At 43.5% G+C, this 24,844-nt stretch overlaps 1 protein-coding gene across 1 annotated transcript; it reads right to left on the bottom strand.

Annotated features, from left to right (window-relative positions):
* Positions 1-1,989: 1,989 nt before the first annotated feature.
* Positions 1,990-22,470, bottom strand: HAPSTR1 (HUWE1 associated protein modifying stress responses). Its single transcript, XM_056534604.1, has 4 exons — positions 21,943-22,470; positions 21,529-21,609; positions 11,205-11,480; positions 1,990-4,523 (listed from the first exon to the last, which is right to left on the bottom strand). Exons 1-4 carry the CDS (start codon positions 22,136-22,138, stop codon positions 4,279-4,281), a joined length of 798 nt encoding a protein of 265 aa, XP_056390579.1. The 5' UTR covers positions 22,139-22,470; the 3' UTR covers positions 1,990-4,278.
* Between the last annotated feature and the right edge of the window lie 2,374 nt (positions 22,471-24,844).

The following is a 24,844-nucleotide window of genomic DNA, read 5'->3' on the forward strand; positions in this document are numbered from 1 at the left end:
TGTGTGTATGTGTGTGTGTGTGTGTGTGTGTGTGTGTGTGTGTGTGTGTGTGTGTGTGTGTGTGTGTGTGTGTGTGTGTGTGTGTGTGTGGGGGGGGGGGGTGTGTGTGTGTGTGGAAGAGGGAAGAAGGGGGCAGTGAGCGATATTTACTGCTGCCCTTCCCAGTGGGTGCCAAACTGCAACTCTCAGCATTCTGGGAGTTGTAGTTTTGCAACGTCTGGAGGGTCACAGTTTGGAGACCACCGTTACAGTGGTGCCCAAACAGTAGCCCTCCAGATGTTGCCAAACTACAACTCAGCATGCCTGGACTGCCCAGGCATGCTGGGAGTTGTAGTTCTGTAACATCTGTCCCTTCAGATTTTGCAATTTTCATGAAATTTTTGAAAATTGCTGCTCTACTTTGAAGCCCTCTAATTTTTTCAAAAAGTAAAAATATGTCCATTTTATGATGCCAACATAAAGTGGACATATTGAGTTTGTGAAGAAAAATAAATTTTTTTTGGAATATCCATTTTCCTTACAATTAGAGAGCTTCAAAGTTAGAAAAATGATAAATTTTCATGAAATTTTGGGATTTTTCACCAAAAAAGGATGCAAGTAACGACAAAAATTTACCACCAAAATAAAGTAAAATATGTCACGAAAAAAATAAAAAAACTCTGACGCTTTTACTGATTTATTCTGAGTTATTAATGCTTAAAGTGACGGTGGTCAGAATTGCGAAAAAGGGCTCAGTCCTTAAGGGGTTAAAGGGTTAACACAAAAAACCCAAACATATTTGGCATCACTGTGTGAATCAGACAAAATCAAAAAAGGAGAAAAACTAAATAGAAGTTTGTGAGGGATTAAACAGCGAAACACACTAATGGTACGTTCACACGTACAGGATCCGCTGCACAAAATATGTAGATCCTGTACTTGTGAAGTACCCCAAGTGAGAATCAGTTGAAGTTATATCCGTTTTATAAACAGCCGTAAGATATAAGCTCATGATACATTAATCAATGCCGTTAAAAAGCCTATGCATTAAGGGGGTACTCCGGCCCTAAGACATCTTATCCCCTTGCCAAAAGGATAGGGGATAAGATGCCTGACTGGGGGTCCTGCAGCTGGGGACCCCTGCATTCTCATGCAGCACCTTGCTATCATCAGCCTCCGGAGCGAATATCACTCCGGGTCTGGTGAATAACGATCACGGGGCCGGAGTATTGTGACGTCACGGCCCCAATGTGATGTAACGCTCCGCCCCCTCAATGCAAGCCTATGAGAGTGGGCATGGTGGCTGTCACACCCCCTTACATAGGCTTGCATTGAGGGGGCGGAGCGTGATGTCACACAGAAGCGGAGCTTTGAAGTCACGATACTTCGGTCCGTGATCATGATTCTTCAGACCCGGAGCGATTTTTGCTCCGGAGGCTGATAGCAGGGTGCTGAATGAAAGATTGCAGGGGTCCCCTGCGATCAGGCATCTTATTCCCTATTCTTTGGATAGGGAATAAGATATCTTAGGGCCGGAGTACCCCTTTAACACACAAACTGATATCCACAAAAACTGCCACTGTAGAGAGAAGGGAGGGGGAGGCAAAAATAAAACACACTGGCCCTGCAGGTCGAGATCTGAAAAGATGTCACCAAGTAAAAAGATCAGAAGGTTCTGTCCTCTAGAACCTTTGCTCATGTCTGCCAAGACTACGATAAAAATACTTTTGCAATATCAGTATTGTATTATTCAACACTGTGCAGAAGATTGAATAGTCATACATTTGATCTTTGGATCAATAGCATAACAGGCTTACTTGCTAGTAGTAACTACAGTAAGTAATATACCGCAGTGTCAATGTGACCCACTCTGGACAAGGTTTCCCCAAATAAAGCTCAAAAGCCAACAAAGCCATGGTGACATGTAAAAAGGCAGCACAGGGTTGTCAATGGTGGAGTTTTATTAGTTAAAATTTGCAGTCAAAACCAGAAGTGTTACTTAAACTTGCCAAAGGAAAATCGGCCTTTATTTTAATAAACACAGCTCACACAATGTTAAAAGGGCAACTTTAATATACACTTGGCACAATCCAAGCAACTGGTGTAAAATGGTGACCTTACTTCTAATGCTTTTACCAAGAAACCTTCCTGCAGCCCTTCCATTATACTTGTTGTCTAGACATGACTCAACCTACTTAAAGTGGAAAACGTCAATATGAGAAGCTTAGACAGTACATGTACATATAGCGACTGATGATTGTCAGATGTAGACTCTTTCATATACTCATTTTTGGCAGCAGCACTGCATACATGTGAACTGTAGCCAATTCAATATGGGAAACGGCAGGAACACTGCAAGGGGTATTTAAGGGGTATTGGGTGCAAAACAATTTCAGTAAGTGTTGAGCATTTTAAATAAATATAAATAAAAAATATATAATCTATTGAATAAAAAAAAAAAAAAACACAGGAGAACCATATTTGTACTGACTGAGATTTTGCTTTGTGCACAGGTGACTGCTACCAAAAAGCCATATAAAAATAAAATTCTCATCTCCAATAAACTAAAGCTCAAAAAAAATTGATGGTGCTCAACATTGACACCAATTCACTATTGGTTTTCACCAATGACCAGCACCGATATGTATACCTTACCAATGAATACACGTGCACTTTAGATCTTCCAAGGTGACCGTACAGAAACAAATATAAGGCACTCCAATGTTTTGGTCTCTCCACCCCAACCCCTCCCCCAACAACTATCAGACCATTTCACCATTGTTCGCAGGAGTGCCTTTATTGCCATAAAAAATGAAGTTCAGTTTACACAATGTCACAGATGAAGTCTGGTGACAAAACACATGGATTCAGAAAACAGCAGATTAAGGCCAAATGATTCCGCGTAAATTGGTTGCAAGGTTCTAAATTATAACATTCCCAATAATACAAAAGTTATACAGATCAAAATGTTCAACATTATACAAAGCTGGATTTATTTCTCAAGTGGCCAGGAATAAGTTCAATGTGTTTACACTGTGCACCAAAGTAATACAAAGGAACCTTCTTTTGGTAGCCCTTTTACTGTTTGGGGCATCCATGAGCTACTTGCAAAGCGGTACAATACCATCTTTCAGTACAGAGAGTATAGTGTTCAATTCCAACAGTAAGCTTAAACACAGGTAAATAATAGACTGGTGAAGTCTTATGCTTCCTAAATATCATTTGTTTACATGGGAAGAGGAGATTTAAAGCACTATAAAAGTCTAAAACTGGGTAGCCATTTTAAGATTTAGTCAGACCATTCAAACAAACCTTTTGCAGTCTAGGGCAAAGAACGAAGCTGCAGCAAGCATTCTAATGTGTCAGATGGCATGCCACAGCGACACGAAGAAATACCACTAAAAATGTTATACCTTATCGCTCACAAGAGGAATATACTTCAACACAATCCCAATATGACTAAATTGTTCTGTATATGTTGGTTGGGACAAAATGCCTGTTTGGCTAGAAAGAAAGAAAGAAAGAAATCAAGTAAAAATTAAAGGGGAACTATACCTTCAAATAACAGAATAAATACACTATCGACCAAAAATGTACAAGGAGAAAGTTATAGCAATAATTTGGGTTCTTTTAGGGTTTAGTGTGGCTTATACAGTTACAATTACCTAACAAGGTTACAACAAGCATGTAAATAAGTGCATACATATGCTGAAACTGACCAAAGCCTATGGAGAGTCATTTGGAGACGTTTTAATATTGGCATGTCAGAGCACTAAAACATACAAAGGGAAGCCACCAGCCTCTCTGATGGATTTGCTGTGTATGACTGTCCTAGCACCTCTGCACATAATCACACAGTAACCAGAATTCAACAGAAAGTAAAATAACTCTTAAGGATTCGCAGTGTATGAAAACACAATGGAAGTCTACAGAACTGATGTATGCCCACTAGAGTATTGGGCAAACCCAAATGGCAATACTGTTGAAGCAATACACAAAAAAATATGAATAATGATTTCTTTCCCTTTGCAAATACAAGTAAGGTCACTTTGCATTTAATGGACTGATGTTCACATAGGATGATCTTACCATATACTACACAATTTTAGATGTTCTGTTAAGTGTAATGTTCAAAGAAAGCCAATATGCATCTACTGTAATATTTAGAACTTCTTTATGGCAATTGTTGAATTCACTTGTTTTAAACAGTGAAAAGGGAAGATGGTTCCTTTCAGACAGTATGTTGAGGATAAAGTGGCTTTCAAGCAGCATGGTGGATTTTTCGATTTTTTTGTAGTATTAGATCATTCTGTTGCGTTTATTGGTTGGAGAGTCCGTAATGACGTTGCTGCATTGGGCTGAGGTACGCTTTCTAGTGCCACCATTGTCCAAGTGGAGTGCCATTTCCTCAGATATGAAAGTATTCAAATCAACATCAAGGAGTCCATTTCTCCTACGGCTGGTATTAGAACTTCCACTGACATGGGTGGGCGAGCCCGGGGTACTTGAGCGAACACTTATACTAGCCATTGCGCCATTCAGACCTACAATAAAAGAAAACAAGTATAACAGAAGACAGTATCACTTGCCATAAATTGCATATTTGGGCTTTGCTCACACAAGTGATCATATATACACCAGCCAGCCATAACAACCCCCTGCCTCATGCCCCCCAAAAAAGGTTAAAGGAAATCGGTCATCAGAATCACCCGCACTAAACCTGTTACACAGACTTGTAGTGCGGGTGATCCTGATTAAAACGCTTCTTACCTGGTTAAAAATGGTTCAGCGGTTCTTCAGATATCTTTATCTTTAGTTTTCTGTTATTCCCTGGCTTGGGACTCAGTGGGAGGTCTTATCTCGGACTTGGCTATACGTCATTCTAGCTGGGCGGAGCGGAATTCAAGACCTTATCCTCGTAGTCTAACTCCTTTTTCTAGGTCTGGTGGGGAGGACCGCGCATGCGCCACGTTCCGTACACCCGGAAGCGGCATTCTCCCCCCGGCTTCACCCGAGCTGCGGCCCAATACAAGTAAGAAGACGGGCTGCATGAGTGAAAAGCCGGGAGGAGAACGCCGCTTCCGGGTGTATGGAACACTGCGCATGCGCGGTCCTCCCCACCAGACCTAGAAAAAGGCGTTAGACTACGAGGATAAGGTCATGAATATTCATGAGCCGGGCGCCCAGCTAGAATGACGTGTGGCCGAGTCCGAGATGATAACACCTCCCACTGAGTCCCAAGCCAGGGAATAACAGAAAACTAAAAATAAAGATATCTGAAGAACCACTGAACCATTTTTAACCAGGTAAGAAGCGTTTTAATCAGGATCACCCGCACTACAAGCCTGTGTAACAGGTTTAGTGCGGGCGAGTCTGATGACAGATTTCCTTTAAGAAACTTGTTAAGAAAATGTAACCCACTATACAAAGTATAGGGATTAAGTGTCTGATTTCAGACCTCTTATCCGTGCGATCTGCAATACAGAGCTCTATCAGCGGCCAATCAAGGAAGTGTGTCCATGATGTAGGTGATGATGCATGGACACAGCAGGAGTAGTATGTGTCCAAGCAGACGGGGGGCAGTTTGACTGGCTTTTTCAATATGAAATACTGAAAATTTTCAAATGAAAGCAATTGCAAAACCTATTGGTTTTGCATGCTTTACAACATATCAAAAGTTTTTGTATCTGACAGTGCCCATTTAAGTTTTTTCAAACATGGCATCACCACTAGGGATCGTCCGATATCGTTTTTTAGGGCCGATACCGATAATCGGTGGAGGTTAGGGCAGATAGCCGATAACTTATACCGGAATATCGGTATAAGTTATCGGCTATTTCTCCCCCCTCGACACCGCTGCAGGTCACTGATTTAAAGCTTGGTGGTGGCAATCGCGGTGCGGGGCATTATCGGCAAGGTAATTGCCGATACTGATAATGCCCAAAATAGTGATTATCGGCCATACCAATAATCGGTCGATCCCTAATCACCACTATATCTTTATTTAAGTTCTACTATAGCCAAAAGCATTAAACACCTAGATACTGGATAAGCAAACAAGCCTAGATCTTTGGGTGTCCAACTGCAGGCACCGCTATGGATTACAGATGTTGCCAAGTTCCTAGCCACACCCCCTTCAACGACCACAGACGTGTATTTATGTCCGTGGCCGGCTCCCAATCTGAAGCAAGCTCAGAAGCTGAGCGCGCCTTGTATCTGGGGAGTCCCGGTTAATACCAGACATCGCCGATCGGGCTGATGTCCAGTATTAACCCTTTAGAGGTAGCGATCAAAGTTTATTGCGGCGTCTAAAACTGGAGAATATGCTGCTGGTTAGCTCACTGGAGCTGTTCAGGACAGCCGCAGCATCCGGAACAGCTGAGAGAACAGCGGGAGGCTCCCTACCTGGCTCCATGCTCTCCAATCGGCGTTTCATTGCTCCAAGCCTGAGATCCAGGCTTCAGTAATCAAAAGCAGATAACAATGATCAATGCTATGCTATGGCATAGCATTGAACAGTGCTGGCGATCAGTGTAATGCATGTTATAGCCCCCTAACATTGCACAAAAAAATAAAATTAAAAAAATAAAATAAAATAAAGTTAATGAAGATGATTTAACCCCTTCCCGAACAAAAGTCTGAATCACCCCCCTTTTCCCATTTAATTTTTTTAAAACATGTGGTATCACCGTGTGCGTAAATGTCCGAACTATAAAAAAATATATATCTTTAATTAAACAGCAATGTCAATGGCGTACGCGCAAAAAAAATCCAAAATCGCATATTTTTGGTCACTTTATACCATAAAATAAAAAAAAATAAGTGATCAGAACAAAAATGGTACCGATAAAAACTTCAGACCACAGCACCAAATTTGAGCCTTCATACCACCCCGTACGCATAAGAGTCAGAAGAGGACATTTTTAAATGTATTCATTTTCGATTATTATTATCATTATGATTTTTTCCAGAAGTACGCCAAAATCAAACCTATATAAGTAGGGTATCATTTTAATTGTATGGTCCTACAGAATAAAGAGGTGTAATTTTAACCGAAAAATGTAGTGCGCAGAAACGGAAGCCCCAAAAGTTACAAAATGGTGTTTTTTTTCTTCAATTTTGTCGCACAATGATTTATTTTCCTGTTTCGCCGTAGATTTTTGGCTGATGTCATTACAAAGTACAAAGTACAAAAAAACATGGATTTTTAGGTGCAAAATTGAAAGGGTTATGATTTTTAAAAGGTAGGGAAGAAAAAACTAAAGTGCAAAAACTGAAAAACGCTTGGTTCTTAAGGGGTTAATCACAAAGCATTACTGACAGCAGGGCAAAATATACACAAGTGACAAAAAGCCAAGTCAAGAATACTCCTTTTACATCTCCATGACATCCGCTGTACGGCAGATGTATGCTAGAGTATGGCAGATGCATGCTAGGGGACTGAAAAGCTGAGGGGTTAAGCTTGCTCCATAGATGTTGGGTGCTGTCTGCTATTAGCAGCCAACATTTCCTCATTGTTTGGGTAAAGAGAGATCAAGGCTGGTGCCCAGGGAAAAGCCACTGTTGACTGCCTCTGACTATGCCCACTATGAATTAAACATTAAATACACATCTGTGGTATTTCTTTAAGCATTATCTATAACCATCTCCCTTCTACTGAACAAAGAACTATAACATCTACTACTACTAAACTGAAATGCAATAAAACTGCCAGACAACTTGTGCAAATACAGGTATTAAAGGAGTACTCTAGTGCAGAGTATTCCTGCTCCGTTCTGCCCGGGCTGCAAAATAAATGAAAATGAACCCTCACTCACCTCCCTGGGTTCCCGCGGAGCGCCGCTACAGCTGTTCGGTCCTCCGGTCCATCCTCTTCATACTTCCGGGTGTAACGAAGCGTCACATGGCGCTCAGCCTATCGCCGACCACCGCGATGTTCAGCCTCGGCCGGCGATAAGCTGAGCGCCATGTGACGCTTCGTTACACCCGGAAGTATGAAGGAGATGCATCGGAGGACCGAACAGCTGTAGTGGCGCTCTGCACTAACCCAGGGAGGTGAGTGATGGATCATTTTCATTTATTTTGCAGCCCGGGCAGAACGGAGCAGGAATACTCTGCACTAGAGTACTCCTTTAACTATGCTTTTTTTGTCCAGTTACACTACTCTATAGTCTAAGAACAATCTATTCTTGAAACACCTCTCCAACAGTTTGTCCTTTACTCACGGTCACTGATCCTGTGTGACCAGTTTGACTGTAAGGCCATGTTCACACAGTGGAATGTTTGCATGAAAAATTTCAGTGCAGACATTCCACAGACAGCGGAGCCGCAGCAGAACATGCTGGCACTAGGACTGCTTGGAAATGCGCTGTCTCAGACTGCAATGCATTTCTGAGCAGAATCCATAAAACCTTTGAACAGGTTCAAAGTTTTTGCAGACTGAATCAGGATTTCCATGGCAGTCCTGTGACCAAAGCAGCAGAATGCCATTGAAATGCTGCTGCAGAATGTCTGTGCGGAAGATTCATGCGGAATTCTGCAAGACATTTTGCCATGTGAACATAATTTTTTTTTTTTTTTACATAAAATGGTGAACAAGGGGTCTGGAGTCAAGTGTTTATTTAACCCCTTAATGACGAAGCCCATTTTCACCTCAAGGACCAGGCTAATTTTATTTTTGCGTTTTTTCCTCCTTGCCTTCTAAAATCCATAACTCTTTTATATTTCTATGTACAGACCCATATAAGGGCTTGTTTTTTGCTTGACCAATTGTACTTTGTAACGAAACCTCTCATTTTACCATAAAATGTACGGTGAACCAAAAAAAAATTTTTTTAGGGAGGAAATTTAAATGAAAACCAAAATTTTGCACATTTTGGAGGGTTTCGTTTTAACACTGTACACTTTATGGTAAAAATGACATGTGTTCTTTATTCTGTGGGTCAATACAATTAAAATGATACCCATGGCTAGATACTTTTATATTTTTGTACTGCCTAAAAAAATACAGTACAAAATCAGTATTCTAAAATCGTCCAATTTTGACCACCTATAACTTTCATTTTTCCGTATATAGGGCGGTATGAGGGCTCATTTTTGCGCCGTCATCTGTACTTATTTTTAGATACCACATTTGCATATATAAAACTTTTAGATCATTTTTTATTAATTTTTAATAAAATGTGACAAAAAAAAGCAGCATTTGTGGACTTTAATTTCTTACGTTTACGCCATTCACCGTACGAGATCATTAACATTATATTTTGATAGTTCGGACATTTACTCACGCGGCGATACCAAATCTGTTTATTAAAAAAAATGTTTACACTTTTGGGGGTAAAATGGGGAAAACTGACAATTTTCATTTTTATTGGGGGAGGGGATTTTTCACTTTTTCCTTTACTTTTTTCAATTTTATTTTATTTTATTTATTTATTTTTTTTTAAAACACTTTTTATGTCCCCATAGGGGACTATCTATAGCAATCGTTTGATTGCCAATACTGTGCAGTGCTATGCATAGGACACAGCACTGCTCAGTATTATCGGTGATCTTCTGCTCTGGTCTGCTCGATCTCAGACCAGAGCAGAAGACCCCAGGAGACAGCTGGAGCTAGGTAAGGGGACCTCCGGCTATCATGCTGGATGATCAGATCCCCGCGGCAGCGCTGCAGGCGATCCGATCATCCAATCAAAGTGCCGCAATGCTGCAGATGCCGTGATCTGTATTGCTCACGGCATTGGAGGGGTTAATGGCGGACATCCGCGTGATCAGCCGGAACCTGCCGTGTATGACGCGAGCACCCTTCTGATGCTCACGGTCATACACAGGACGTAAGTGTACGTCCTGGTGCGGGAAGTCCCGCCAAACCAGGACGTACATTTACGTCCGCGGTCGTTAAGGGGTTAAAGCTTTAACGTGTGTTCTGACTTGAGTGTGGCTAAGTAGTGGAAGCAGTCCGAGAGATTTGCCTCTATTACCAAGCAAGAGCTTAAAGTTAAAAAAAAAAAAAAAAAAAAAAAAAAAAAAAAAGGGGGGAGCTAGTGTTAGCAGTCTTATTACCCCTGTAACCACAAATGGGGGTACTGGGAAGGCCTGAGCCATCAAAAATGACGGTCTAAGTTTGTAGCATGCTCACGTTATTTTGACTGGGAAAAATAAATAGTCCTTTTACACCTCATGTCTGGGGGTTCCAGGTTGCTACTGCTTGTATTTGGCTGGACTGCGAGTTTTAAAACAAAGCCTAATAATGCCAGCCTGCTACCCCTTAGACTTGGAACGCCCAGATGAGTCCTATCAGACAGGGGGGGGGGGCAGAGGAGTGATATCAGACAGGGGGGGGGGGGGGAGCCAAGAGGAGTGCCATCAGACAGGAGAGAGCCCAGAGGAGTCCTATCAGACAGGAGAGAGCCCAGAGGAGTCCTATCAGACAGGGGGAAGCCCAGAGAAGTACTATCAGACAGGAGAGAGCCCAGAAGAGTGCTAGCCCACCCTCACAAGACTTTGTCCATGTCTGTGCTTTAGCTTGGACAAAGCAATGATTTCTATAAAAAGGAAATACAATTTTCTTATGAAGTATATTAGAAAGGTTAATGTTTTGACAAGATGTACAATATAAAGTTTTTGAATCTGACAGTGCCCGCTTAAGAATAAAAATGCCCCAAAGACATCACAATACCCGTTTTGTGTCCCCTGTAGTTATCCTTGCTGTTTTGCCAGCTCCTGTGGCCCCTATTGTCTTCTGAATATTATTTCCCCTTATTTGCAGCCCAGACAACAAAGCAAAGCAACTTCTTAGTTTTATCTGGGGCATTTCACATCATGAGCATTTGGCACCAGCAGATAGTGTACACTGGGGATACAATTTTTCACACACTACTTTTTCATCTCTAAAAGTAGTTTGTTCATAATTATTTACATTTGCTAAGACACACACTGATCCCTAGCTTCATATTAATCCCAGTATACCATTTATCACTTAAAGTATTTTTTCTTTGTAAGAACGCATCACCATTTTAGGTACTCATTGATTGAACTATTTGTCCATTACATACATTAACTTTTTTTTCCAGAATTATGGCTGAGCATCTCAGCCAGACAACTGGTTTGCGGATCCGAATTATTAGCATCACAGATAGCTACGATTAGCAATTCAAAAATGCGCCTGTAATACGGTGAAGTGAAACAGTGTTAGGTACAATGCAGAAGTAGAAGTAGACAGTTACCATGAAGAGCTATTGCTTCTCGGAATGGCTGTAAATCAGTCTCTACAGATGAGTCAGTTTCTGAGGGTGAAGCTCTGTTTGGAGATACAACAGTTAATCTTGGTGGTGCACGCGAGTTTCGTGGAGGTGGAATTTTGCCACATAGAAAGCTTATTAAATCCTCTCTACGAATAGTTCGTCGACGCTTTTTCACCCAGGCCAAAACATCCTTATTGCGCCGCTGGTAGCCAACCTGAATTCCAAGATCAAAGGTCCGCTGATGAGTATCCACGCTTTCTAAAATAAAAAATAAAAAAGGCAAATTAAAAATTTTAAAGATACAAATTTCTTGTATATTTCAAAGAAATAAAGCAGCACATGTAAAATTTGGTGCCCTACCCTTTATGTTGCACCCATTATAACCTCTTGGGGACTCAGGGCGTACCTGTATGTCCTGAGTCCCGTACCCACGATATATCGGGTCGCTCCCAGCATCTAACTGTAGCCGGACCCTGTCACGTTGACACGCACTATAAACCCTTTAGACACTGCGTTCAAAGTTGATCGACCCATCTAAACCGTTAAAAAAAATATTTTTTTTTTTTTTAAACATTCCAGGCAGCACAGTCTGGCTGATCGGGACCACCACAGTGAAATCGCGATGACCTGATTATTAAGGATGCGAGCGGAGCTATGGCTTTGCATTGAACAGTGAAATCAATGTACTGCATGTTATAGCCCTCTATGGGAGCTATAACATTGCAAAAAAATAAATAAAATAAATAAAAGTAGTAAATGTGATTTAAAGGAGTACTCCGGCGCACACTTTTTTCCTTTTATCCCGTCCGGGCTGCAAAATAAAATAAAACACTTTCATTTACCTGCCAACGAGCCCCCGGAGCTCCGGTACAGGTGTTCGGTCCCCGGGCTGTATTCTTCTTACTTCCCGTTAGCCCGGCGCGTCACACGGAGCTTCAGCCTATCACCGGCCGCAGCGATGTCCCGCCTCGACCGGTGATAGGCTGAAGCTCCGTGTGACGTGCCGGCTAACAGGAAGTAAGAAGAATACAGCCCGGGGACCGAACACCTGTACCGGAATGTACCGGAGCTCCAGGGGCTCGTTGGCAGGTAAGAGATAAAAAGGAAAAGTGCGCGCCAGAGTACTCCTTTAACCCCTTCCCTAATAAAAGCTCAAATAACCCCTTTTCCCATTGAAAAAAATATTTAAAAAAATATAATAAAATAAAAACAAACATGTGGTATCGCCGCGTGCGAAAATGTCCGAACTATAAAAATATATCATTAATTAAACCGCACGGTTAATAGCGTATATGGTAAAAATCCATAGTCCAAAATACTGTATTTTGGTCACTTTTTATACCATAAAAATAAATAAAAAGCAATCAAAAAGTCCGAACAAGAACATCGTATCGATAAAAACTTCAGATCACGGCAAAGAAATTTGCCCTCATAGCTCCCCGTACGCAGAAAAATAAAAAAAGTTAGTTATATTGGTCAGAAAATGACAATTTTAAACGTATAAACTTTCCTGCATGTAGTTATGATTTTTTTCCGAAGTATGACAAAACCAAGCCTATATAAGTAGGGTATCATTTTAACTGTATGGACCTACAGAATAAAGATAAGGTGCAATTTTTACCGAAAAATACTGCATAGAAACAGATGCCCCCAAAAGTTACAAAACTGCGTTTTTCTTCAATTTTGGCGCACAATGATTTTTGTTTGGTTTCGCCGTAGATTTTTGGGTAAAATGACTGATGTCATTACAAAGTAGAATTGGTGGTGCAAAAAATAAGACATTATATGGTTCTGTAGGTGCAAAATTGAAAGGATTGTGGTTTTTAAAAAAGGTGAGGAGGAAAAAACAAAAGTGCAAAAACTGAAAAACCCTGAGTTCAAGAGGTTAAAGGTGTATTCCCATCTCACGATGTTATCCCTTAGGAGAGGGGATTACAAGTTAATCGGACAGAGGAGTTTGACAGCTGGGACCCCTGTCCCCTCCCCACTGATTCCAATTTGCACCTTATCTAGTGCTGAACTTTGCAGTGGTTGGTGGCCCGAGAGAATGATGCATACCATTTATCCCAGGGACAGTTTTGTTCTCGTCCTCAGGACTGATTGAGGTCCTAGCTGATTGACACCTGCCAGCCAACTGACCACTCACTATGCTGTTGAAAGGTGATATCATGGGAATAACCCCTTTAAAAGGGTACCTTTAATACTAGCCACAAGGAAGAAACACCAAGATTGGTCTCCAGCTGCAAATGCCTTTTAGAAGAATTAAAAGGGAAGAATTTTAGTTAAATAAATAAAAACCCAATTTGTTAATCTATTCAACTTCTTGATTCACAGGAAAACTGCAGACTTCACACATTTTGAAACAGAACATTGTTGTGTGCTCTGAAAGCTGAACCATTGCCAAAGTAACTGGGACAACAAAATGTGCCCAGGTGGGGGGTGGGGATGTTTTCCCGCACCCAAAACATTCTTTGCGGTACAGCTTAGTGGTTGGCCCAAAAGCCATGAGAGCTTGGCACAACAAAAACCAAGAATAACTTATCCAGTGTAAGAGGTATGAAAAAGCTACCCATTACTCAAATGTATCTTCACAAGCAATCCTTCCCTGTTATAACTCTCTGGGGAAGAATTATCAAAGCTTGTTAATAGTACAAATTATTGTGCCTATAGGTAGACAACTGTTGCATGGATTACATCTAATACTCCACTGTGCCTCAATGACTCCCCCACACTCCTGTCAAGTGTAAGAAAATCTCCAATTCTACATTGTCCGAATCCAAGTTAGGCTGGGTTCCCACCTCGTTTTGTACTTACGGCTTCCGTATACGGCTGGGAGGATGGTTGGGTGGGGCTTAATCGCGGCGCCCGCACTCAGTCGTATAGGGGAACCGTATTTAATGCATGTCTATGAGCCGACCGGAGTGAACCGCAGCCTCCGGTCGGCTTCGTTTTCGGCCATATGCAGTTTCCCGACCGTAGGCAAAAACGCGGTCGACCACATTTTTTGCCTGCGGTCGGGAAACTGCATACGGCCGAAAACGCAGCCGACCGGAGGCTGCGGTTCACTCCGGTCGGCTCAGACATGCATTAACTACGGTTCCCCTATACGGCTGAGTGCGGGCGCCACGATTAAGCCCTGCCCACCCCTCCTCCCAGCCGTATACGGAAGCCGTAAGTACAAAACGAGGTGTGAACCCAGTCTAATACAAGTCTTCTAGGCTGACATCAAAGAACAGTATAAACAACCTCAGTTCCCCCCAAGATGCCAACTAGGGATGTCCAGATACCATTTTTCTTTTTTTCTTTAATTTTAGTACTCGCCGATACCAAGTACGAGTACTTTTATTTTAAAGGGAATCTGACAGCAGGGTGACACGGTTTCTGGCGCTGTTTACCGTATGATATGTGGGTCCTTGTGTACAATGGAGGCGGCTGCTGTAGTATAAGCCAAGATTTCTCTCTTCTCCATTGGACAGAACAGGGAATTTGCATTGGCGGCGAGACCTATGACCACATGGTGAGCAGCGGTAGATACCGGGTCACCTGCACTATATACCCATAAATTCAAGTTAGTGCAGGTGACTCTGCTGTAATTTTGCCTTTAATAGTAGGCAGTATCTCCTTGCAGACATGAGCAGCAGCAGCCCACCCTTGTAGACCACAGCCCCCATTTAAACAGCAGCAGGCTCCTCCTTCAGACAGCAGCGGCAGCAGGGCCCCCTATAGACAGCAGCGCCGCCCCCCCCCCCCCCCCCGGAGACAGCAGGGCCCCCCTGTTTGGACAGCAGAAGGGTCCACCGTTTAGACACCAACCCCCCCCTCCCCCTGTAGACAGCAGGGCCCCACGTTTAGACAGCAGCCCCTCCCCCCTCCTCCTGTAGACAGCAGGGCCCCCTTTAGACAGCAACAGCAGCCCCCCCCCCCCCCCGTAGACATTAGTAGCGCCCCCCCCCCCGTAGACATTAGTAGCAGCCCCCCTCCTTGCAGACAGCTCACCTGTGGCTGTCCTCTGTCGGGTGCTGCCGCTCCACTGTCCCGTTCTCCCGTCCTCTCGATGGCGTCCTATGGAGGAGCATGTGACACAAGTCACTCTGCTTCCTCCGTAGCGTTACGCTGGGCACAGGGGAGGAAGTGGAGTGACGTGTGTGTCACATGCTCCTCCATGGAACACTATGATGCAGACGGGAGGATGGGAGAACGGGGCAGCACGGTATCGGGGACATTAAAGGAGTCCCCAATACCATGCAAATTGCTAGTATCGGCCCCGATACCAGTATCGGGACATCCCTAATGCCAACAGATCTGCCATCAAGAATACACGTTCATGTTAAAAGGAAAACCGTCAGATATTTTCTCCCGTACTATCCACAGGCACTGGTGGATAGTGCAGGAGACTATGATTAAAACGAGCCCTACCTTACCCGGATCTGCCCGGCCGTTCGCCCGCAATTGTAGTTTTATTTTATGTGTATATCTTGCCGTCACTGGCAGGGCTTCTGCACTGATGTCAGCGCCGCTTATGAATATTCATCCCCCCTCTCTCCAGTTAGGAGCAGCGAAGAGAGGGAGGGTGATGAATAATCATAAGCGGCGCTGCCAGTTACCTTGCAGTGCCAGTTAACTTGCAGAAGCCCCACCCGTGCCAGTTACAGGAAGATATACACATAGAATAAAACTACAATTGCGGGCGAACGGCCGGGCGGATCCGGGTAAGGTAGGGCTTGTTTTAATCAGCGTCTCCTACACTATCCATAAGTACCTGTGGATAGTGCGGGAGAAAATATGAGTTTTCCTTTAACTTTGACTTGTTTTCTGGTACACATCATGATAGGAGTCATAAGGAACTAAAAAGAACCACCATCGCTTGCAATCACCCCTTGCTACATCCACCCTCACAGAAGCTAATTCTACAGTATACAAATAAAGCAATGATTTCTAGCATTTGAAAATTCAGTTATACCAAAATATTTGTCTGTGACTGACTGCAACACCCATCCTGAATGTATCACTAGAGCACTTATGGCAGTGGGCTGGGAGTAACGGGATTTTTTTTGTTTTTTTTATAAATTTTTTAAGTTTTCCTGCCCTAGGGCAATTGTGTAGAGCCCAAAAATAATCTTTATAGAAGAACTCAACATTATATACATATTGGGGGGAGATCAAAACCTGTCCAGAGGAAAATTTGCCGACTTGCCCATTGCAACCAGATGGCTTCTTTCATTATCAAAGAGGCCACTGAAAAAAGAAAGCAGCATGCTATGGGCAACTCGGCAACCTTCCTCTGGACAGGTTTTGACAAATCTCCCCCCATTAAGCCCTATCATTACTGCATAGACCCTCTATGTAACATGCTTTCCTGTTTAGCCAGAATGTCAGTCTCCTGTGTGCCTGACTTCCTATAATTTAGAGAATTACATCACCTATCAAAGGCATACTGGCGGCTCCCCACACTGCCTTATCTTTATGCCCCCCGATGAAGCTGTAGACATTTCTGCCTTACATGAAGGAAACAGGAGAGCAGTGATCTAGTAGGAGAGCCCCTACAATGATTTGCTGCAGTTATTAAATTTGCACTGCCTGTTTCTCCTGTGTGCAAAATCTGTATTTTATTCTATAAAAACAGAGCTTGCCACAGCTTGTTCCAGCCTCCTGTTTGTAAGGGCTGACATTGAGAAACCCTTCACAAAGAAACAGGCTAATGTTGTATCACACAGGGTACTCAGACACTGCAATGCAAGTTAGGGGACTGATGCTCTCAGTGATCTGTCAATTGCTGCACTTATACAAGAATCAGCAAAACATGTATAATGACAAGACTTCACCACTTGCTCTGGAAAGCCAGCTGGAATTGGCCGATAAAGGCATTCTTCAGGTGACCAAAAGAAAATCTTACATCCTTTCTATCCTCCACAGCTTGTAGACCAACAATCTTCACCCATTAGGTTCAACGTAAACAAGATACTTGGACAATTGGGCCAAGTTTGCTATATATTATTGGAATACACACCTGATCTGTGGCCATTCAATTCAATGGGCAGACCATAGTCTACTAGTAACTATATTCAGTTCATTTCAGAATGTGTTTTTTTATTATTATTTTTTGGACTCAAGTGCAGACAAACTATTAGGGCCTAAAAATATCAGTAAACATTCTACAATGGACATAATGTAAACTACATTCAACCCACTGAAATTAACAGGCAAGGCTTGGATACACTGAAGTATATGTCAGCTCATCTTTCTGACAGTACCTAGGGCACTTATTAAGAGTGAAAGATTCCTTAGTCTGTAGGGTAATATAGGTGTCAATTCAATATCACTCTAGGATTTAGGCATCATTCACAAACATCAAAGTACTTTGACCCAATCGTAAACTGGTATGCTCCTGAGCAAGTTATCCCCTATTCACAGGGGGATAACTTACTGGTCTTTAGGGGTCCAAAAGTTAGGGCCTAAGACGTAAAACTGTAGCCTCAAAAGAATCAAGGGAGCCACTCCTGCGCTCCTTTCATTCTCTACAGGCTTTATGCACCTTGCCAAACGCAATGCTCCTATCCACTACACATTCAAATATCATAAAGAAAATATCAAAATTTTATAATCTTGCATTAATGTAACTCCTAAAACCACCATTCTATTACTGCCTCCTTCCAAAGGACTCCATACTATAATATTGTGAGCAGAAAATATTCCCTTCTCGCATTCACCCCCATCACATATATGTTTTTATGGATAGCATTCGCTGTTCCTATGCTACATTCTATATTGTTCCTGTAAGTTACTACTTACAATTACAGTGTAGAAGAGTACAGAAGATTACAGGGCCATACAGAATCAATACTACATTTATTTATGTTCAGCGTGCAGTAATCTTAATGTAAGGGTTAGGTCAACAAGTGGTAGCAATTCAAGTCAAATTCCTTATTCTACGGTGTCACACACCTTCAAATTTACGTGCATGGTGTTACTTTAATTGCAGACTTCTGATAAAGACTAGAAAATATCTAGAATACAGCTGTGAGGATACATTCAGTCACAACATAGTTTTCCATGAAAGCAGCTCTGGAACAGTTTTCTATTACTGGTCACTTTTCCATGGTTTTGTAAGAGAAGGGACGGATGGACCATCACATCATGTGAACCCTGCTGTTGGGGCGGACAGCAGAATACGGCCACTATCTGTAGTGGTCTCTAATCACACTTTAGACAAGGCCACCAGCAGCAGTGTATGCTAGGGCTGGGCGGTATGACCAAATGTGTGTATCGTAGGGTTTTTTGCAACTTTTGGCAGTTCCACGGTATTAATTAAAACGGTTTATTTTTTGCAGCCCGGGCATAGGGATACCGCACAGTATAGAGCAGTGGTCTTCAACCTGCGGTCTTCTAGATGTTGCAAAACTACAACTCCCAGCATGCCCGGACAACTGTTGGCTGCCCGGGCATGCTGAGAGTTGTAGTTTTGCAACATCTGGAGGTCCGCAGATTGTAGACCACTGGTATAGGGTGTCAGCGCCAGCGGCCGATATGCGAGTATTTACCCCGTTTGGGACAGTGCTGGGCTGATAATTGGGGGGCAGCGCTCGCGGGTGACATGTGAGTAGTTCCCCGATGTGGGGAAAGTGCAGCACTGGGCTGATTAATTCATTCACGAGGGGGAGGGGCCAAACCGGTATTGCGGTATGGGTTAAAATTCATATCGTGCAGCACAAAAATGTCGGTATTCGGAATGAACCGGCATACCGCCCAGCCCTAGTATATGCAAACAAATCTACAGCCACGCAGGTTATCACAACACAAAAAAGGTTTCCAGGATGACGCTAGAGAATTGCTAGTGTCATGTCTACCCATATTAATGAGGGCACCTCTATGAGACAAGCCACAAGCTATGGAGGCAATTCTGACAGAACAGATATGCTGTGGCATTTCTACGGTCGCAATATAACCGAGTCCATAATTATCTAATGTGACAAGATAAATTGTTGTCTTATTTAATAAGCTGGTATGTAGTAGGCTGGTAAAGTAAAACTCCACCCTCTAGATCACTATACTTTGTGTCACCTTTTATACTAAACACCAATGTACCCAAAAGGCAAATGTACAAAAACATAGCGTAACCCTAGAGGCCATGGTGAGAGCACAACAAACATCCCTATCGAACATAGGCTACACATGTACATGACCACCTTTTGCAGATATATAATCTCTTCATACTCTGACATCTCTCTATAGCTTCAGCTAACATAGTAATAAGGTCATAAAAGTGCTGCACAAATGGGTAATGTTCACTCCTACAGCAGCCCTGAAACCTTTCCAGAACACATTGCACATACCTAAAACCAAGCCGGAAAGGGGCCCAAGCATGACAATGACATTTCCAATGGAAGGCAAAGACTGTGAAAGGTGCATATGGACGAGGTGGCAGTCTAGTCTATGCACAGGAGTAAGGGGCCTATTAAATGATGCAATTTTGGACCCAACAGGCCAACACAGCCCTGGATTTTAGGCCAATGGTCAGCTAATGTATGAGTAAAAGCCACTCGTTGGCTGATCGCATCTAAAAGAAAAGCCTTGTTCACCCTCCGTGTGTATCTGCAAAATAAGGGATTTATGTCTGCCCTGCCAGCATGATAGTTGAGCACCTATCTACTTTATCAACTCTGGCATCCGGCAGCAGACTGCCCATGTAATCACTAACTGGCAGCATTAGGCATGGGACGTAGAATAAAGAACTGCAGGATGCACAACACAACCCTCTGCTAGATAAAAGTCTATGTAAACTCACTGAGCAGGTTTCCCACAATATTTAGGGGCAGTTTTAAAAACATTCTAAAATGCAATAAAAAGGCAGAGACGTGTGTAATTTGCCTATCACAGCCAACAACAACTCAGCATTTCTCATCCTCCAATGTAATAAAAACCCCATCTGTGATTCCCCAGTGCAGGGAACTCCCAAGCCTCCACAAACAGCAGTCAAAGCAACAGATCCAGAACTTTTTGTAAACAGGCTCCAAACTTTTTTCAAAGTTCCATGAAGACATTACATCCATCAAAAGGAAAGGTGAAAAAGATCTGTTACTGGCTGCTTACTCAATCTTATGACAGTCATGACTAAAATCATGACTAAGGGCTAGAGCAGTTAGAAATGCGTAGATCTGCATCACCTTTCTTGTCCCCCATTTTACACATTTGTCTAGCAGACTGATAAATCTAGGCCACAGCCGAAAGGGAAGAAAAAAAAAAAAAGAAAGCTTAACATATGGACCAAAAACTGGGAACATAGCTTAGACTGGGTTACATTATAGCTAAATGTAGGTTTCCTGTAAAGATAAATAAGGTTATGAAGTTTACAACATGCAGAAGCAGGTCTATTCCATTCACTGTTTGTAGTCCCCTAGTAACTTTACTCACTCAGGCCATTAAAGTAAATGGACCCTCAGCAATATAACAATACCTTACAGTTCATTTTTTGAGCGGATGCTGATGTATACCTATCATATGTAGAAACAATTAAATGAATCATAGCTATCCATACAGTGTAATATTCCCCCACCCCAAATACACAACCAGTCTACTAGTGTACCCACACTACAATCCATTGTACTAGATGTTGGGGTTTCAGTGGTTGGCCCCCATGATCAGCGTGTCCTTATTCATCAGATGGCAATATTCCTTTAACCCAAACATATCTGAGAACAGAGACAATATTGTCCCCAAGAATGTTCAGCAGTCCTAAAGAGAAATAGAGTGCTGGCCACACATTCCATTAATTCTGGGGACAATTTAGTCCATGTTATTGTAATTGTGGCCAGACCGCCATCTATTGGCTTGTTTTCCCCTACCCTGTGGATAAAGGATACCCATCACATAGGAATAACCCTTTAAAGAGGGTAAGGGCCCATTCGGATTAGTCAATAGTGAGCAGGAAACTAGTGCTAATCGCCTTTACCAGGCCAAATTAATCAGACAGCCATTGAACCTCATCATTAGTGACTGCACATCCCTATACACAAAACAGCGTGATCATTTATATGGTCCCCAAAAACAAAGTCAGCTAGTAAACCAGCGTGTCCCTATGAAAACTCATCTACCCCATAACCAGCAGTGTAAGGGGGCTCCAAAGCTTCAATGTCCATGTATTCCCTCCCACCAATCATGAGCACAACAGGTTTGGGGGCTCCTGTGTTTGTTTACATTGAGGGCGCCCCCAGTGTTCATGTTAGGAACATCAGAGGCTCTGCCCCGATCATGGCCGGCTCCCAGGCTATACGGATGCAGGACAATGCCCTGAGCGGAGGCCCAGCCCTACCTTTATACAGGTTGGTGACGGCGGTGGCGGCGTTCTGGAAGGTGGCCCATAGCGGCTGGCCCTGCTGCTGACACACGCGATCTGTAAAAGAAGCAGAGAGAGGCGGGTGAATGCGGATCGGTGGCCCCGATCAGGAGACAATGCGGCGGGGCTGGAGTCACAATGGAGAAGTTACGCCATTTTGTCAGGCAGCCCTGGCTTCCGGTATGAGGGCGCACACCGGGCGTACACAGCTGTCATGTCACCGGCGGGGAGGGGCAGGCCGGAGCTCCCCGGTGCAGCCGCCGCCATCTTGTTATTTTGGCCGCTGTTGCTGAGTGAGGTGGGGGCTGCGGATCTCCCCGCCCCGGCCTCCGAGGAGCAGAGTCCCAGTGCCCACCCCGCGGCCCCCCTCCTCCACCCCCGGGTACTGACCTTTGTAGAGCTGCGCCACGGCGGTGGCAGAGTTCTGGAACAGATGCCACAGCTTGTGCTGCCCGTCCTCGGCGTCGGCCTCGGGCTGCTCCTCCTGCTCGGCCTCGGCCAGGCACTGACGCTCCCATTTGGTGAACCAGTATTCGGGGCCGTGTTCCTGGATTTCCGCCTCGCCCTCCTCTTTCTTGTCCTCCATTTTATTCCGTCCCCCGGGCCTGTTGTTCTCCTCCTCCTCCGGGGTAGGGTGGTGAGCCGACACAGCGCTCGGCTGACGCCCTTCGCTTTAAGTCTGTGACGGCCGAGGCGGGGGAAGAAGAAGCAGTCCGTGTCACGTACACCGGGCAGCGACGACCAAAGCTGATAGCGGCCCTTCCGCTACCTCACCCCCATCTTCCCTCCATGCTGACTCCAAACAAACTGAACCTGTGACGCCGCTGACCTGACACTAAGTGTAAGCTCGGCGAAAACCTGCTGGCACCATAACCACGCCCGCTGGCGTCTTCTCCCCTTGCCATTGGTTTAACGGCCGCTTTGAACTCAAAGCCGTTGTTTTCATTGGCTATTACTGCTGTATGTCTAACGACGTCACAAAGGGTGGAATGCTTCAGTCAAGCTTGGTTACAGGGAGGCCGAGCGGCAGCACTGCGCGTGCGCGTGAATCTCCAGTTGTTATGGAAGGCATTCGCAGGGGGAGCTGCACTTTTCTTGCTCTGGTGTTGCTTTCTGTAAGATTGCTGTCAGGGCACATTGCTGGCTGCTTGTGCCGAACTCATTGCCAAAAATATTGTTGTTCCTAAATAAATTTAAGATATATTTGGGAACAACCGTATGGAGCTAGACTTTAGGAGTGACACATAGTAACAAATATAGATGGGATAATGTCTCCCTACTGTCTATTATAAAAATATTACAAGTCTATGAGGTGTTCCAGGACTATATAAAGCAGCATTCTCCAACCTGTGGCTTTCCAGCTGTTGCAAAACTACAACTCCCAGCATGCCCGGACAGCCGAAGGCTGTTCGGGCATGCTGGGAGTTGTAGTTTTGCAACAGCTGGAGGCGCAATGGATTGGAAACACTGGTCTAATCCATTAGTCAGGGAAATTGTAGGTTTGCAAAAGCTGTCAAGTCATAGGTTGGGAAACACCAATAAAAAGGAATACCCCTTTATAGTACCAGCAGTGGTGGGACACCCTGATCAGTGGTAGTCATGGGCCTTCTGTTTGGAGGGCATCCACCAAGTGACCCCATCTAGTACAGTGATCCCTCAACTTACAATGGCCTCAACATACAATAGTTTCAACATACAATGGTCTTTTCTGGACCATTGTAAGTTGAAACCAGACACAACATACAATGTACAGACAGTCCAGATCTGTGAAACCCGTCAATGGCTGGAAGAACCGACCCATCAGAATGGGCAATTTACCGGTAAAACACCTGTATTACTGAAGTATATGCACTGACTGGTGTCTGGTAGCGCCCCCTACAGTACAGGGAGGTATTACATGTTCTGTACACTTTACCTGTATTACTGAAGCGTATGCACTGACTGGTGTCTGGTAGCACCCCCTACAGTACAGGGAGGTATTACATGTTCTGTACACTTTACCTGTGCCAGGGTTACCTGCTCCTCTCCCTGTGCCAGGGTTACCTGCTCCAGGTGAGGGCGACTCCATGTTACTTTTTTAGGACATTGCGTGTTCTGTACAGGACCCTGAAGAAGCTCCTGTCCTCTACATAGACCAGTGTTTCCCAAGCAGGGTGCCCCCAGCTGTTGCAAAACTACAACTCCCAGCATGCCCGGACAGCCTTTGGCTGTCCGGGCATGCTGGGAGTTGTAGTTTTGCAACAGCTGGAGGCTTCCTGCTTGGGCAACACTGACTTAGACAGTGATTTACAGCTCCCAGCAGATCTTTCTTACTTTTATATGTAAGGATTTGCTTTATCTGTATTAGTTATCTACCTATTTTTCTTTAATTCTCACGTTTTCCTATTTTTGGATGACATTTTGGTGCCTTTAGAACCAATTACCAGTTTTCCATAGAGTTCTGGTCTCAACATACAATGGTTTCAACATACAATGGTCATCCTGGAACCAATGAATATTGTAACTTGAGGGACCACTGTATATGTAATATTCTCATGCATACATCTTAGGCTGCATTCACATCCCGATTTCTCTATCCGACTTGAGTACACGATTTTTATAGCTTCAAATCATATGAATTCGTATATAAAGTCGGATCCATTGACCTCCATTAAAAAATCGGATCCATTACACACATCCGATTTGACTCGCATCCGATTTCACACGATTTTTGTTCAGGTCTGAAAGCGGGGTTAACCACGATTTCAGACCTGAACAAAAATCGTGTTAAATCGGATGCGGATCAAATCGGATGTGTGTAATGGATCCGCTTTTTTAATGGAGGTCAATGGATCCGACTTTATATACGATTTCATACGATTTTAAGCTATAAAAATCGTGTACTCAAGTCGGATAGAGAAATCGTGATGTGAATGCAGCCTTAGTGACACATATAAACTGTGCTGCAGTGATACAAATGTGTCAGTACATTATAATTAATAAAACAAAATGAACCGATCCTAAAAGGTCAAGAAAAAAAAATAATAATAATGGCAAAAAAACTAAATAAATAAATATAGGATTTGGGTATGCTTCATTTGAGTGTATGGCTATACCTTCATAACACAGATTTGAAATACGGACATATTACAGGCAAACTACCGTCGGTAGTCATCTGAATCTCCACAGTATTCCATTCATGTTTTGTACCGTAAACACAGATAGGCATGAAAATGCGAATGCAAAAACCGATTAAATAGAGATGCATCGATATGTTAATCCCTCTCCATAGACTGCGAAACAGATGACAGCA

The sequence above is a fragment of the Hyla sarda genome, chromosome 8, assembly GCF_029499605.1.
Source record: "Hyla sarda isolate aHylSar1 chromosome 8, aHylSar1.hap1, whole genome shotgun sequence".
Lineage (NCBI taxonomy): Eukaryota > Metazoa > Chordata > Amphibia > Anura > Hylidae > Hyla > Hyla sarda.

What these genes read in the sequence shown, in the direction of transcription:
- HAPSTR1 (XM_056534604.1), bottom strand. Translation starts at nt 22,138, where the DNA reads ATGGAGGACAAGAAAGAGGAGGGCGAGGCGGAAATCCAGGAACACGGC. An exon ending in CGTGGCGCAGCTCTACAAAG is followed by an intron (nt 21,610 to 21,942) that starts GTCAGTACCCGG and finishes CTTCTTTTACAG; the next exon opens with ATCGCGTGTGTCAGCAGCAG. An exon ending in CGTCACCAACCTGTATAAAG is followed by an intron (nt 11,481 to 21,528) that starts GTAGGGCTGGGC and finishes TTTTTATTTTAG; the next exon opens with AAAGCGTGGATACTCATCAG.